Source organism: Lepidochelys kempii, chromosome 17 (genome assembly GCF_965140285.1).
Source record: "Lepidochelys kempii isolate rLepKem1 chromosome 17, rLepKem1.hap1, whole genome shotgun sequence".
Taxonomy (NCBI): domain Eukaryota; kingdom Metazoa; phylum Chordata; order Testudines; family Cheloniidae; genus Lepidochelys; species Lepidochelys kempii.
The window spans coordinates 431,440-445,692 of NC_136396.1; the positions used below are offsets into that span (position 1 = coordinate 431,440).

Genomic DNA, 14,253 nt, shown 5'->3' on the forward strand with positions numbered 1-14,253 from the left:
TACATTCCTCTGCTTATGCAACCAAGGATTATGTTAGCCTCTTAGCACTGAGAGCCCATGTTCAGCCAGTCACCACCATGACCTCTATGTCCCTTTAAGAGTAATCACTTTTCAAGATATAGTCCCAATCCTGCACATGTGACTTTATGATTAAAGGCCTAACAAGTGTTTTGAATGCTTGGGGTTGCAGTACTGAGACTTCTCCATGTAAAGAGGAGCTACAAAGTAAAAACAAAGAAAAGCATGTTTGGGTCTTCTTGCTTCCCCATAGTATATGAATGTGACAGGAAAGGGCTATGTATGCTTGGGTTTTTGGGTTGTTTTTTCTTTTATTTTTTTAACATTAGAAATAAAAGTTCTGACTTCCTGGTTTTTGCTGGGAGGACTGGAGAGAATTCATGGGAAATCCCAAGAGACTGAAATTGAGCATCTGGGAGAGGCATTTTTAGTCAATGTCTAAAACTTGGTTTTCTGTTAATAGCTATTTAATTTGAACTCCTTCCAAGCCCTAGAGAAATGTTCACTATGAAAGTATCATTCCATCAAGGCCAGGGGAAGTTCCAGTTCCCCTTCTCCAGGAAAAAAAAAACAAAAACACACAACTTGATATTCCGAATACTGCTTAGTAATAAAGACACTCACAAGGCTGCCCTTCCCCATTACAGAACAGCAGCAAAGGACACAAGCTTGTTTTCTATCCTATTCTCATTTTAAAATACAGCTGTTTTTCTTCTTGATGCTCCCTGCTACAATCTATAAAAGGCCCTCTGTGGTAATTTATCACATATGTTTATCTCCCTGTGCAGAATAGTTTGGCTTGAGCTCCCTGTGCTCTTAGATTCCTGTGTTGCAGTCAGCCACCAGCATGGATTGCTCTGTGTCCATTTACAAATGCCTGCTTACAATGGCTAAATCTAAGTCACTCCCTAGAGATCTCTGCATTGCACTGTAACAGGCAGAGTCTGTCTGACCAGCTTCCCAGAACTGGGAACACCATCACCAGCCATTGTTGCCCTCCCACTCTCCTCCCCAATCTGTCAGCCCTGCAGCTCAGGACATCCAGGAAACACAGATTGAGCAGGCTCAGACATTAGCTTATCAAAGATACTATACAGCCTGCCATTTGTTTTTTATTATATCCCAAGGATTTGTTACAGAGAAGGTTTCAGAATTAGGAGGCAAATTTCATACACAGGGTCCCACATCTTATCCCCCTTTGCCCTGACACAGCTGTTCATATGAAGCATCCTTTCTCAGGCATCATGGGCAGACTTCACCCTCTACCACAGCTGACAGGTAGGACCAACTTACACTTCTCCAGGACTAAGGGCAGCAAGGAGGGTGCCTGACTCACACACATTTGAGGTCAGATAGTATCTTTATGCACCCAGGTGGGGTTCCACCCATTGGCTGGAGTTGATAAGGGTGGAGCCACAGCCCAGGAAACAAGCAACTCATAGCTCAATACCTGTGACCCATCTTGTAAGGGTTGGAAACCTCATCACCATCAGCTACAAAGGATCCACTCCTTTGAGCAGTTAGTCTGAATAAAAATTCATCTTGACAAGTTTCCATCCACTGCCTTTAAAAAACAAAAAACATATGAAGTAGCAACCTTCACCAGAACTATGGCTTCACAGAATTAGCTCTTGCAGCAGAGGGTGAGGCCCCTAGGATTTGCATTCCCAACCTAAGCAGCACTATAGGTCATTGCAATTGGAGGGGTGGTGAAGTCACTTTGTTTTTTCTCAGGACTTACATACACAAACATCTACGCACTCACCAGTCAGTTCCTGTACCAGCCAGAATGGGCTCCTCACACCACATTCAACTCATTAGGTCTGGAGACATTAGTGCAGAAGCATCTGGACTTTGGGCAATGAATATCAAGCTCTTCAGCTCTCCTTACCTAAAGCTCATCTCAGTCTCATTGTTCCCAGCTCACCTCTAAATTCCCTTCTCATTATGATCACACTGTGTATGTAACATCCACACTGCCCCAGAGCAGGAGGCATCCCCTGGTAATGGCAATACCTATATGCACAGCATTCATTCTCTGATTTTTCCCCCCCCTTCTCACACCTTTCTACATACAGCTCATGGGTCACAGCGGGAAAGGGCCCTCACACTAGTTCCCACATTTACATGTATAGCTATTACACGCCCCAAAGAGAATTTATGCAGGCAAATCAGCCTAATGTCTAACTTCCCGATCTATGCATGGAAATGCAAGTTTGGGGGCATAAAGAAACAGGTCCAAAGTTAGAGACAAGTTTTGAAATGCTGGGTCTCTGGCCACAAGATAGGGCTCCTGCTGAGATAAACTGTCATACAAAAGAACTCTGAAGACCACTGCCCCACAGCTCAAGTCACAACTCTGGGTGCAAACTCAGTCCAGATGAGCACTGGCAATCAAAGGTTTACTAATGGTTACTTTTAGAATTGTTTCAGATTCTAACCTTTATTCTTATAAGGCTTTACCTTCACCTCTGAAGACCAGTTTCCTTATTGCTTCTGTTCTCATTTGCGGTGATGAAGGTATTAATAGGCTGCTGGATTTCTCTTTCTATGAAAAGCTATAGACACATGAAATGCTCACTTGCTGTATTATAGAGTGGCAACACCAAGCAGAAAAATATCCTATTACCTGCAATTCATAAGTGTCAGAGCACATCCACTTGCAACCAATGACACTCATATCTAAGCCCCCATAGCATTCCCCAGTGCTCTGACATTGCATCACAGACCTAGCCCCACTTATGAGTGAAAGTGGATTCTGCTCTAGATCAGACTCAGAGCTGCAAGCCTCTCTCACACACCCTCTAAGAGTACTTTGAATTTGGTCATATGGGGAGGAATTTGAAAGAAGCAGAGGAGTGCATAAGGGAGGCCTGCTGTCAGCCTGGTTTATTATTACCAATGTGCACTGCAATAAGTTTGAGCTGCCAGAGAGGACCACAGCTCCTGCAGTTCTCCCCAGGCCTCACCCAGTTACAATTATTTCAGTATAAGAGGGGCCATGCGTGGCATTTTCATTGCTAGTCAGACAGAATATCAGGAAAGAGACAGGTTTCAGAGTAGCAGCCGTGTTAGTCTGTATTCGCAAAACGAAAAGGAGTACTTGTGGCACCTTAGAGACTAACAAATTTATTTGAGCATAAGCTTTCGTGAGCTACAGCTCACTAAAGAGACAGTTAAGGATGCCTACACACAGCCTCTCTCATATAGCATGCAACCTCCATCTCTCCAATAGTGACCCAGATAAACACAAAGTTACCAAACCACCACCCTTGACACTAACATGATATGAGTCACCTTAGCAGCCCCACAGGCTTATTCATGGGCCCCTCCTTGCTGGTGTTTGTCTCCTTATGTTCTGCCTGTGTCATACTCCATTTACCCTGTACACTCTTTGGGTCCAGGACTACAGCCAGGGTTTTCTGAAGTGGGTGTTTCATATGAATTTAGAAGCCAGGCTTTATACACATTTTTGAAACTTTTGGACTATGACTTTACTTGCTATCTAAAGCAGCTGCCACAATTCTGACATTACAATACATACAACAGCATCCATACCCAGCCTCTGCCCATGACAATTCACAGGAACTCAGTCTGTGTGTAACCCATAGGTTAGAGAGAAAATTAAAAACAAGGTGAAAGTGATCTGGGTCCAAACCTTTGAGACATTTTTGATCAAAACAGGTAATATAACTGCTTCTCAAGCAATTTTCTGAGAGATTTTCAGGTCAGAACACCTAGTTCCAGCCACACTAACAAGGGTAAGAGTAATGAGGTGAAAAATTCATTCTCAAATTGGTTGCTGCATCTGCTCCCATCTCTAAGCAACAAGAGCCCCAAAATGCAGAGAGGCAGCAGACTTAGCCACTGGCTGATGTTTGTGCTCCAGTCAATGGACTGAGTAAACAGACATAAGTATGCTGCACAGATGGAGCTGGGCTGGGCATATTTCAACAGCTCAGCACTTCCAAGAAAAAGTCTGTCAGCACCTTGGAGTAATTCTCATTCATATAAAAGGGAAAAGCCCGTTGTGCCAAGGAACTCTCCTTCCCTGTCTAGGGAGGGGTGGGGTAGGGGGAAAAAAAAAAAATCAATCACACAGCCACGCTCAAAAGGAACTGGTCTGTACAAGTACTTGTCCCGCACCTCAGAACAACTCCCTATGCTGTTAATTGCTTTGTTGCTGGTCAATGCAGTACTACAAACAATAGTATCTGCCATTTACAAAAGAACAGTACTTCCCCGCCTTCCTGCCCAAGATTTCATTACATCCTTCAACTTTCAAGAGCCTTGTGCTCCTCCACCTTCTCCTAAGAGTAAGCTAAAGCTAAATTCAGTGCATTACATGTGGACCCTGCTTCAGTCAGCTGCATTGCACATGTGTAAGTGAATGCAGAATCTGGTTCAAAAGACAGAAAAGAGCCTTCTCTTCCCTCTCACCAACTATCCCCACTGGTAAGGGACAGCTGAGCCCTGGGCTAACCATCCAATAGCAAGCTTTTCAAATAGAAGAGTCATAGGCCAACTACCCCATTCATATAAAAAAAATACAGGTGAGCATGAATCTATTCAACTCAGCAAACAATGAAGGATCCACTCGGCACCTTCCTGCCAGTTCAGTTCACCAGATAGCTAAGGGGTTCTCAAACTGGGGGTCATAAGGTTATTACATGGGGGTCATGAGCAGTCACTCTCTACCCCCAAACCCCATTTTGCCTCCAGCATTTATAACAGTTGTTAAATGGGTTTTTAATTTATAAGGGGGGGGCCCACACTCAGAGGCTGTGTGTGAAAGCGGTCACCAATACAAAAGTTTGAGAACCACGGACCTAGATAATGGGAAAATAATATCTCCCTATTCCCTATAGGTGGGGCCTTGCAAAGAACTGTGGGGTGGAAGCCAAAGAGGATAAATGAAGGGAGGGCAGATTCACAATTGCTCACATAACTCTCTTCACTTACCGTAAGTGAGGTAAAGGTCATGCACATTCCACCAAAGCCATTCAGAGCCAGTGAGATGAAGATCAGCACTGACAGTGCTGCAGTGGAAAAAACAAGAGCATTTACTGGATGGAATCACAGTGTCCCCAAAATCCTGGTTCCAACAAGTAGAATTTTGGCAGGACTGAGCCAACGTCCTGCACAGAGTGAAAGGCTCCATCCAAACTGGCTCATTCTAGATGCACACTGTTCATTCTAAGCTAAGGTCACAGGGAAAGAACTTCAGGTACTAGGAGAATCAGAATTCAGTGTGAGCACCAGTTTGCAGAGCCGTGGACACTCGTTTTTCTCTGGGATGTGTGGGAGCCCAAGGTCTCTTCTCCTCCCCCTGCTGAACTGTCTCACTGGTCAGCATTGGTCTCAAAAGGAAAATTTACTTTTTAGAACTGGGCTCCAGGGACTACCTCACTATCTCAGCTAGAGGATATGGCTATATTTACCCTGGGGCTGGGGAAGCCTTGAACATTCAGCATTGGTTACTGCCCCTTTCTTAATTCTGGAGGAACCTTTCAACGTTTTTTCTTAAACTTCTCACTGTGAGCTCACCACTGCTGAGGCATCTTACCCTGGCAAAAAAGAGTGAAGCTGGGAAAGACACAGCTGCCTCAGAGCCACCTTTGATACTGCTAAGCAGGGGACCGTACAAGCAGCACAGCCCAGAATCTTCCCTCTGGAGACCAGGCTTAATGCCCCCTCAACACACCACGGGGCTCTGTATCTCACTTGTCAATGGCAGGCCTGGTCTGCAGTGCAAGGTTATTAGACTTTATACGTGATACAAAGCAGGCGGGTAAGAACACTGGCAGGTTTTGGGTTTCTTTTTTTTTTTTTAAACTTTTTGCTCACAGGGTTCTTGGGATATGGGACTCTGGCTGCATTCCCATCAGTGCTTACAAGAGGAGCTGGGCCTGCCTTTGAGACACTGCACCCTCCCACAAGGCAATAAGCAAAGTTTGTTCTGTACTTCTTTGGGGTGATCTCTTTAGCTCACTGAGGACACTATAATCAGAGTATGTGCCCTTATTTTAGGGTTCTCTGCACACTACAGCCCCCAGTTACTAGCTGAACCTTTCAGAAGTGCAAGAACCCCAAGACCCTTTCAATAGAGTCTACAGAGCTCAGTACTTACAATTTGGGTTGCTAGCACCATACGCGATCATCACACAGGACACAGCAAAGCAGGTACTGAAACAGAATTGAAGCCTTTAACCGCATGAAAGAAAGTGGGTTACACTCTCCCAGTGCCTGGCTAAGGCCGAGACTTTGAGAGTTAATTGGCTGAAGCAGAATCGGGATAAGATGGAAGGGTTGCAGATGGTTTGGAGACAAAAATCTAGAGTAATGGGTGAAAGTTGTTCATGCACCTTCTATGGGTATTGAAGGGTCAACCTTTCCCAATGCAAAAAACTCAGACCTGAGGTCCTAACAGGTTCTGAATTTTCAGGCAGTGTCCCATAGGGTCTTCCCAAACTTCACCTGCATGTGACAAGGAGACTGCAACCACCTTTCCCCTAAGACATGGCTCTACTCACATCTATCCAGACTTCAGTCCCCTCCAGGTTGGTTTACTGTAAAGCAGCAGCTTGTCTGAAGAGCATTCAGAGCCTTCACCTGCCCACCTCCCAAGTGAGGCAGGTCAATGAGCACAAATACCTGCCCTCAGTGCTTTGCACAAGGTACTGGCTCAGTTCCAGGTGCAATTCACATTGTCTAGGTCTGTAAGTATTCTAACTGTCTGGAACCCAGTTACCCAAGAAAGCACTTCTCCCCTGCACTCTGTCACAGCAACTGTTAATACCAACTCCACATGATCATTTGAGACAGGAAGTGATGCATATTGTTCCTTTGCCACTTGAAAGCACAAGGGAAGCTTTAGACAGGCAATATGCAATTAACTCTGGACCAAATGGGGTAACATCCAGTTCTTGCAAGTCATGTGGGATGGGATAATTTAGTAACCACAAGCAAGACAGATCTTGTTTTCTTGTGTGATATAGCACCATGCTGGGGCATTGACTTAGTATCAGCTTGACTCCCACCCCTACTGACACAGTGGAAGAGTTCTTCTCTCCCCCCAGGACCTCGTTTCCTAGGGAATTCAGAAGTCAGAAACTCTAGGAACATGGATGTAAGTCCCCTCCTCTTCTCCTTATAGGGAGATTCAACATGCTAAATGAGTTCACCTGTCAGCCTCAGTCCTATCCTGTTCATGGCTGATGGAGCTCTGGGAGATTTCCAGTCCAGTCCAACAGCAAACAGGCTCTATTTTCCTGATGTCCATTTTACAAAGACAACAATAGTGGTCAGAGACCATGGAGATGATGAGAGCCCTGGTGACAGGCATGGGACAAGAACCTGAGTAGAATGAGCTGCTTGCTAGAAACCACTGAACTGTGGACTAAGCAGAACCTGTGGCTCAAAATTAACTTCTAGTTTTGAAACAGTTGGAACAGGCTTCATGACACCAACCTGCCAAGCAGACGCAGTTTGCGAGGACCATATTTGTCCATGACAATCCCAAGAGGCAGAGTGATTGCACTCAGCAAGAAGGATCCAATAGTAAAAGCCAGGTTCAGCATTTCGTCCTGCTCCTGGCAGATGAGCCACCCATTGATCCGAATCACAGCTTCCTGCTCTGTCCTGTTTTCATGTGCAGAGCTGGTGGTAAAATTATCTAGATGGGATAAAAGAGAAACATTGTTATAGTGTAGCGAGGAAGACAGAGCACTAAACCCAGTTACAAAAAGAGGGGCAAGTAGAACAGCCCTGCACATGGGCTGTTGCAACAAAAGGCACAGATCACAATTGCCTAGATACACAGTCAATTTACCCATCTTAATCCAGAATAAAGGTATGCACACAGATTTTCACCAAGATTACCAGACGTGTGAATTACAACCCATACAATTATTTCTGTTCTAGTCACTGGGTAGACAAGCCCTTAGTCTAAAACAATCATTTGAAAGCCTGACATTCAGATGAGCTATGTCACCTCAACTCCCTGCACTGTGATAGGAGCAGTTTAAGAACAGCCAGTCTTAATAGATGAATCTCCAGTTTTAGGCCTGACTCTCCAAGAGGGTGATTCAATAGCCTCCCAGGCCACTTATTCCATTGCCCCAATTGTTCTTCTAGTTATGAACCTTCCAAGCTCCCTGGATGACAGGGAAGGATGGCTCATCTGGGTTCTCTATATACTTGTAGACAGTTCTCCTTTCCCCAGACTTAAAATTTTCAATTCTCTTAACTCCCAAATTGTATTGTACAAAACATTGATCGTTTTTCTCTCTCGCTTTTTTTTTCCCCCCTCTCTCTTGCCTTCAGGTGAAGAACGCCAGCTGTGAACTCCCCTATAGAATGAAGTTTGTTATTTATCTTACACAAAATGGCAACTATGGAATCAGGGCAGTTCGAAAAGGAGTTCAACATAAACCCATCTCTGTTTACATGAGTGCTTTCGCTGCCTCTTTCATTCTCTTGCAACAACATCCCAGAAAGGTTTTAAAGTTCTAAAAAGAAAGCATGCTGCATGATATTTTAATTAATATAAATTGCTGATGCACTCCTACATATTTCTATTTTCTGGCAGGATCAATTTTCAAGTCAAGTAAGCTTTGTTAGCATGACAAGGGACTTGGTCTTTCCCCAGCTGGAGAAAATCAATGTCATATAGAACTTTTCTATTGTATTCAATAACTGAAACTGCCTTCATGATAGTAAATATTGCCAAAGCTGACAAAGTTTAACATTCGAAGTTTAGAAATTTTTTTTAAATGCATGAATATATAGGAGAATGGTGCCCAAAATTGAACTCATTCCTTAGTGAGATCTAATCCGCCAAGAAAAAAGGAATCATCTTGTGAGAGAGACTGCTGAATATGACATTTGCCTTTTGCTACAGCATTACCAAAACTATGCCTTTCATCATGCTCTCTAATCCTAGTGGTCCCACTGCCCAGCCACCCTGCAAGTCAGGCTTTAGTATATTTCCCTCTTACCAGAGCCTCTATACCTTTGCAGAATTTAGTTATTGAGTTCAAACTAGTTCTACAAGGTTGTGCTGTGGTTTTAGTTCTATCTGCCAAACTGATTACTCCCAGCTTTGTATCAACTGGAAATAAACTCTGCTCTACCCTCCAGGTTTCAAATACCTACACATATTTGGTGACTGGGAAGGTGCCTTCTACATGCACATACCTAATATACAAGCACAGGTGCTCCACAGAAGTACTGGAGTGTCTCTACCTTATTTCATCTAGGTTCTCTCATTAGCACTTTTACTAATGGGGTCTCAGGCTTCCCCTGGCCAGGAACAACAAGTTTTGACCTATTCTTCCTCTTTGTTATTCGCACCAATATTTATAAACCTTTATCCTGTCCCCTCTCTGTTGCCTGTTTTCCATGTCTTCATGTCCAGTTCCTTTGTCCATGTGACCCATTTTTTGTTTTTGGCCCTATCAGCACCCATTCTACAAGTGCAGAATGGAGACGGAATCACAGTGCCCCAGCAGCAATCTCACCACAGCTGGCACAGAGAAATCACCCCCTCATTTGAGATGTTCTTCACAAAAGAATTTCACATTTAGTGCAAATACTGAAGACCGGATCCAAGCCCTACCAGACTCCCATCTCCTGCATCTCACAGTACTTTATAAACTATAAGCTTTACAACTCTCCTGTGAGAGAGGCAAGGGATACAAAGGGGTCACTTCACCCAGATCCTCAATGCTTTGGGCTATCTGCAGAGATAAGGTCATAGGAAACAGATGTGGGTGAAAGGTTAAACTCAGACAAACAAGAATTAGACAAAACAGAAATGAATTCCCTGTGTCAGCACTCTATTAAGATAGCTGCAGCGCTTAGTTGTGGGCTAGGAGGGAGGGTGGGAGAAACATAGGCAATGCAGTGACCTTATAACTTTTGATTATGCATGTCAAACAGTCTGGGAGCTCTCCGCAGGAGAAAAAGAAAACAGAACAGGCAATACTTAACAACAACAATGAATGAACCACCATTAATGTTATTAGTGTTTATCCTTGCAACACAGACACTCATCATGCACTCCAATGAGAGGGACACACAAGCGTGAAGGGCAGACAAAGAGGGCAGTAATGTGGGGCACAGTCTTGGGAACAGTGGCCGGATTCCCGTTGAGATTAAATGGACTCTGTACAGGTCACTCAGCCAGAAATGTTTGGGAGCAGGGGTGCTGCACTTCAATTTGTGCCTCTGTAAATCATCTGGTTTTGTGTCTGCCTCAGAGGAAGACCCAGCTAATAGTACCAGGTAGAAACTAAGACACCACCTTATTGCAGAAAAATAGGAATTGCCCAGAGCAATTAAAGAAAACACAACAAAGTAAAATCAAAGTTGTTTAACTAGGGGCTCTGCATTTTGTTATTCAATGACCCTTTCAATGGTTTCTACACAAAAAATAGACCAGTGTATACAGGATATGCATGTCAGAAGATCAATCTGAACCTGTTCCATTTGGGAGAGTAAATTGAATAATTGAATTGAATAATGGAGAGGTCCAGATGCACTGTACCCCTGAGAGGTCTCACACTATCAATCAACAGATAGGAATTAGCACCATCACATGACAAGGAGCTAGGATGAGATTACCCTGAATAGAAACTGGATATCTACTTTTAGGTGCCTGGCTACAGCAAATACTCCAATTCTCACTCACACACAGCTCACACCCTGATGTGGACCATTGCATGGCAATATCACAGTGCCAGTCTCGATCTCTCGTGACTCTGCAGAATCTGACAGCACCACCCTTTCTGAACTCTTCAGCCAGCGCCCATTTGCACCAAACAACATTTTAGGGTGTTCCTGAGCATGAAGTTCAGGAAGCTACAATTTGAATATATCAGAACAGAGATGTAGCCTGAACTCTGTTACACACTAGAGCAGTTTCAGATCCTTATTAAGAGAAACAACCAGCTAGTATCAGCAGTAATAAGATGACTCATTGCAGCCAACAGTTATTCCATTTACAGAACCTCCAATACCAGCTGCAGAACAACAGCAGCCTCACAGCCTAAGAACCAGCTCAAATTATTTAAACTCTTCAAGGATGAGGGAACTCAGGTGCAACAAAAGCCCTGCAGTGCCCATCAGAATTTGGTCATTTCTGGACCTGCATTCCCCTCCCCACTGCAAAAAAACTAGCATGTAGTTCCCTAGACCAAAAGTTAAGTATTCCATAAGAAGGTCGTTCAGTAACTCCCCTTTGCTAACTTCTCTATGCACCCTAAGCAAACAGTCACACCAGGGATGAACTTGGCCCTCCTAACAATGGTAACTGCCATCTCAAATCTTTTGGGTCAGAAAGATTTAAGCAACTTAGTCTAGAATCCATGGTGGGGGGGAAAGCGGGGAGAAAGACAACAGCTGGGAGATGGAGGGTTCCAACACATGCAGACTTTCTAATCTCAGATTGCTTTTGCAACACATACTTATAAAAACAGGTCAGGTGCCCAACCGTCTCTCATTCCTGTTTTTGCTTCCCATATTTTCTTTGATTTCTCAGACAACGCATGTAGAAAACTAGAGTGAAGGGGCTGTGTATGGGTGAACAACTGACTTGCAATACACAGGTTTCCTGTGTCCATAAGAATTTGGCTTATCTTTTTAGTACTTTATGCTTTACACTCTAAATTTACAAAAAGAAAAGGAGGACTTGTGGCACCTTAGAGACTAACAAATTTATTTGAGCATAAGCTTTCGTGAGCTATAGCTCACTTCATCGGATGCATTCAGTGAACTGCATCCGATGAAGTGAGCTGTAGCTCACGAAAGCTTATGCTCAAATAAAGTCGTTAGTCTCTAAGGTGCCACAAGTCCTCCTTTTCTTTTTGCGAATACAGACTAACACGGCTGCTACTCTGAAACCCTAAATTTAGTTTGTTCTCCAACCCATAACATGCACTCTGTCCACTTATACCATTATGATGAGCTTCCAGTTGATAGAATTTCCCTCCACCTGGATATTCAGACTTTCAATGTTAATTTTAAAAACTCCCCCGCACAGTATGATCTTGTGTTGCTGAGACAGTTACATGGTACCAACATCTTTCTCCTTTTACTGTGATTTCAGTAACAAGTGCTTTGCAATTCAGTAAAAACAGAACATTGCCACACAAATCAAACATTTACCATGTTTATTAGATTAATCATCGCAGAGTCACATGTCTGGCCTTTCCACAAATAGGTCACTTCAAACTGCTTGATTTGTAAGAGCCACTCATGGCTGCAGACTGTGGATATGTGTACACAGCAACTAGAGACATGAGGCTGACCTGTGCTGGCTCATGGGGGTTGGACTGTGGGGCTGTTTCATTGTTGTGTAGACATCCAAGCTCGGGCTGAAGCCTGAGCTCAGGCACCCTCCCATCTTGCAGGTCCTATAGCCAAAGCTCCAGCCTGAGCTTGGAAGCCTACACAGCAATAAAAGAACCCTGCAGCAGGAGCCCAAGTCGGCTGTCACAGGCCAGCCGCAGGTTTTCCTTTGCGGTGTAGACACACCCTCACTCTGACGGGCTCCACAGCTTTAGTTTAGTGCTAAATTCCAAACATGAGTTAAAAGGCAACATTTTCCTTCTACTTTTTTGCATTACAGACCCATCAAGTTGTAATTCAATTACTACTTTTTAAATCACCTTTTTGGTATCCTGCAAACCTAACTAGCTCTTTATCTCTGCTCCTTGTGAGCAGATTATAATATACCTTGAAAAGACCTTGATCATCAGCCTCCCAACTCATATCAGAAAAAATGCAGCAATTTATGGCCCTGAACACATCAGGCTTCAGAGTCCCCAGTAACTGCCAGTAAAGGCTGCACATCCAGATAAAGCGTGCAGAATCAGCAGTCACTCAATGGGAAAAGTGCAAGTTCAAATAGTTTTGAAGGGCAATTAATAGTAAAATTAAAAGTGGAGCAAAGTGTCACTATTAGATTCCTAGCCAGTTTAGTCCAAATGCACCTATCAGAAAGTGCCCAAGGATGGCATCTAGCCCAGGACAGGAGTCCTCCACTCACCAACCTCATCACAGAACTCACTCTTTCCTAAGGCAGTTTTACACTTAAAATGCTGCAGCAACACGGCTGCATCACTGTAGTGCTTCAGTGAAGATGCTACTACTCCGACAGGAGAGTTTCTCCCATCAGCATAGTTAATCCACCTCCACAAGAGGCGGCAGCTGTGTCAATGGGAGAAGCCTTCCTGTAGACATAGCGCTGTCTACACTGGTCTGGTATAAACTGTGTTGCTCAGGGGTGTGGATTTTTCAAAGCCCTGAGTAACAGTTATACTGACGCAAGTCTATAACGTAGACCTGGCCTAAATAGTTTGTTACTTTGATTCTCTTACTTTTTCAGGAATTCCTCAGTCAGCATGGATTCACCCAGGGCAAGTCATGCTTGACTAATCTAATTGCCTTCTATGACACGATAATTGGCTCTGTGGATGAAGGGAAAGCGGTGGACATGTTGTTCCTTGACTTTAGCAAAGCTTCTGACACGGTCTCCCACAGTATTCTTGCCAGCAAGTTAAAGAAGTATGGGCTGGATGAATGGACTATAAGGTGGATAGAAAGCTGGCCAGATGTCGGGCTCAACGGGTAGTGATCAATGGCTCCATGTCTAGTTGGCAGCCGGTATCAAGTGGAGTGCCCCAAGGGTCAGTCCTGTGGCCGGTTTTGTTCAATATCTTCATAAATGATCTGGAGGATGGTGCGGATTGCACCCTCAGCAAGTTTGCAGATGACACTAAACTGGGAGGAGAGGTAGATACGCTAGAGGGTAGGGATAGGATACAGAGGGACCTAGACAAATTGAAGGATTGGGCCAAAAGAAATCTGATGATGTTCAACAAGGACAAGTGCAGGGTCCTGCACTTAGGACGGAAGAATCCCATGCACCGCTACAGACTAGGGACCGAATGGCTCCGCAGCAGCTCTGCAGAAAAGGACCTAGGGGTTACAGTGGACGAGAAACTGGATATGAGTCAACAGTGTGCCCTTGTTGCCAAGAAGGCCAATGGCATTTTGAGATGTATACGTAGGGGCATTGCCAGCAGATCGAGGGACGTGATCATTCCCCTCTATTCGACATTGGTGAGGCCTCATCTGGAGTACTGTGTCCAGTTTTGGGCCCCACACTGCAAGAAGGATGTGGAAAAATTGGAAAGAGTCCAGCAGAGGGCAACAAAAAATGATTAGGGG

At 44.2% G+C, this 14,253-nt stretch overlaps 1 protein-coding gene and 1 long non-coding RNA gene across 7 annotated transcripts in view; one reads left to right on the top strand and one right to left on the bottom strand.

Annotated features, from left to right (window-relative positions):
• The window catches only part of LOC140899780 (uncharacterized), a 57,674-nt gene extending 48,661 nt beyond the window's left edge, over positions 1 to 9,013 (top strand). The window contains exon 5 of the long non-coding RNA XR_012155444.1: positions 8,344 to 9,013. This is a non-coding gene — a long non-coding RNA (uncharacterized LOC140899780). The remainder of the gene's footprint in view (positions 1 to 8,343) is intronic.
• SLC43A2 (solute carrier family 43 member 2) overlaps positions 1 to 14,253 on the bottom strand; it is a 75,566-nt gene that overhangs the window by 29,982 nt on the left and 31,331 nt on the right. For all 6 annotated transcript variants that reach the window (XM_073315822.2, XM_073315819.1, XM_073315821.1 and 3 more), the window contains 3 exons: positions 7,489 to 7,693; positions 6,149 to 6,204; positions 4,981 to 5,057 (listed from right to left, as the gene is read on the bottom strand). In XM_073315822.2, coding sequence (XP_073171923.1) covers positions 4,981 to 5,057; positions 6,149 to 6,204; positions 7,489 to 7,693 — 338 coding nt within the window. The remainder of the gene's footprint in view (positions 1 to 4,980; positions 5,058 to 6,148; positions 6,205 to 7,488; positions 7,694 to 14,253) is intronic.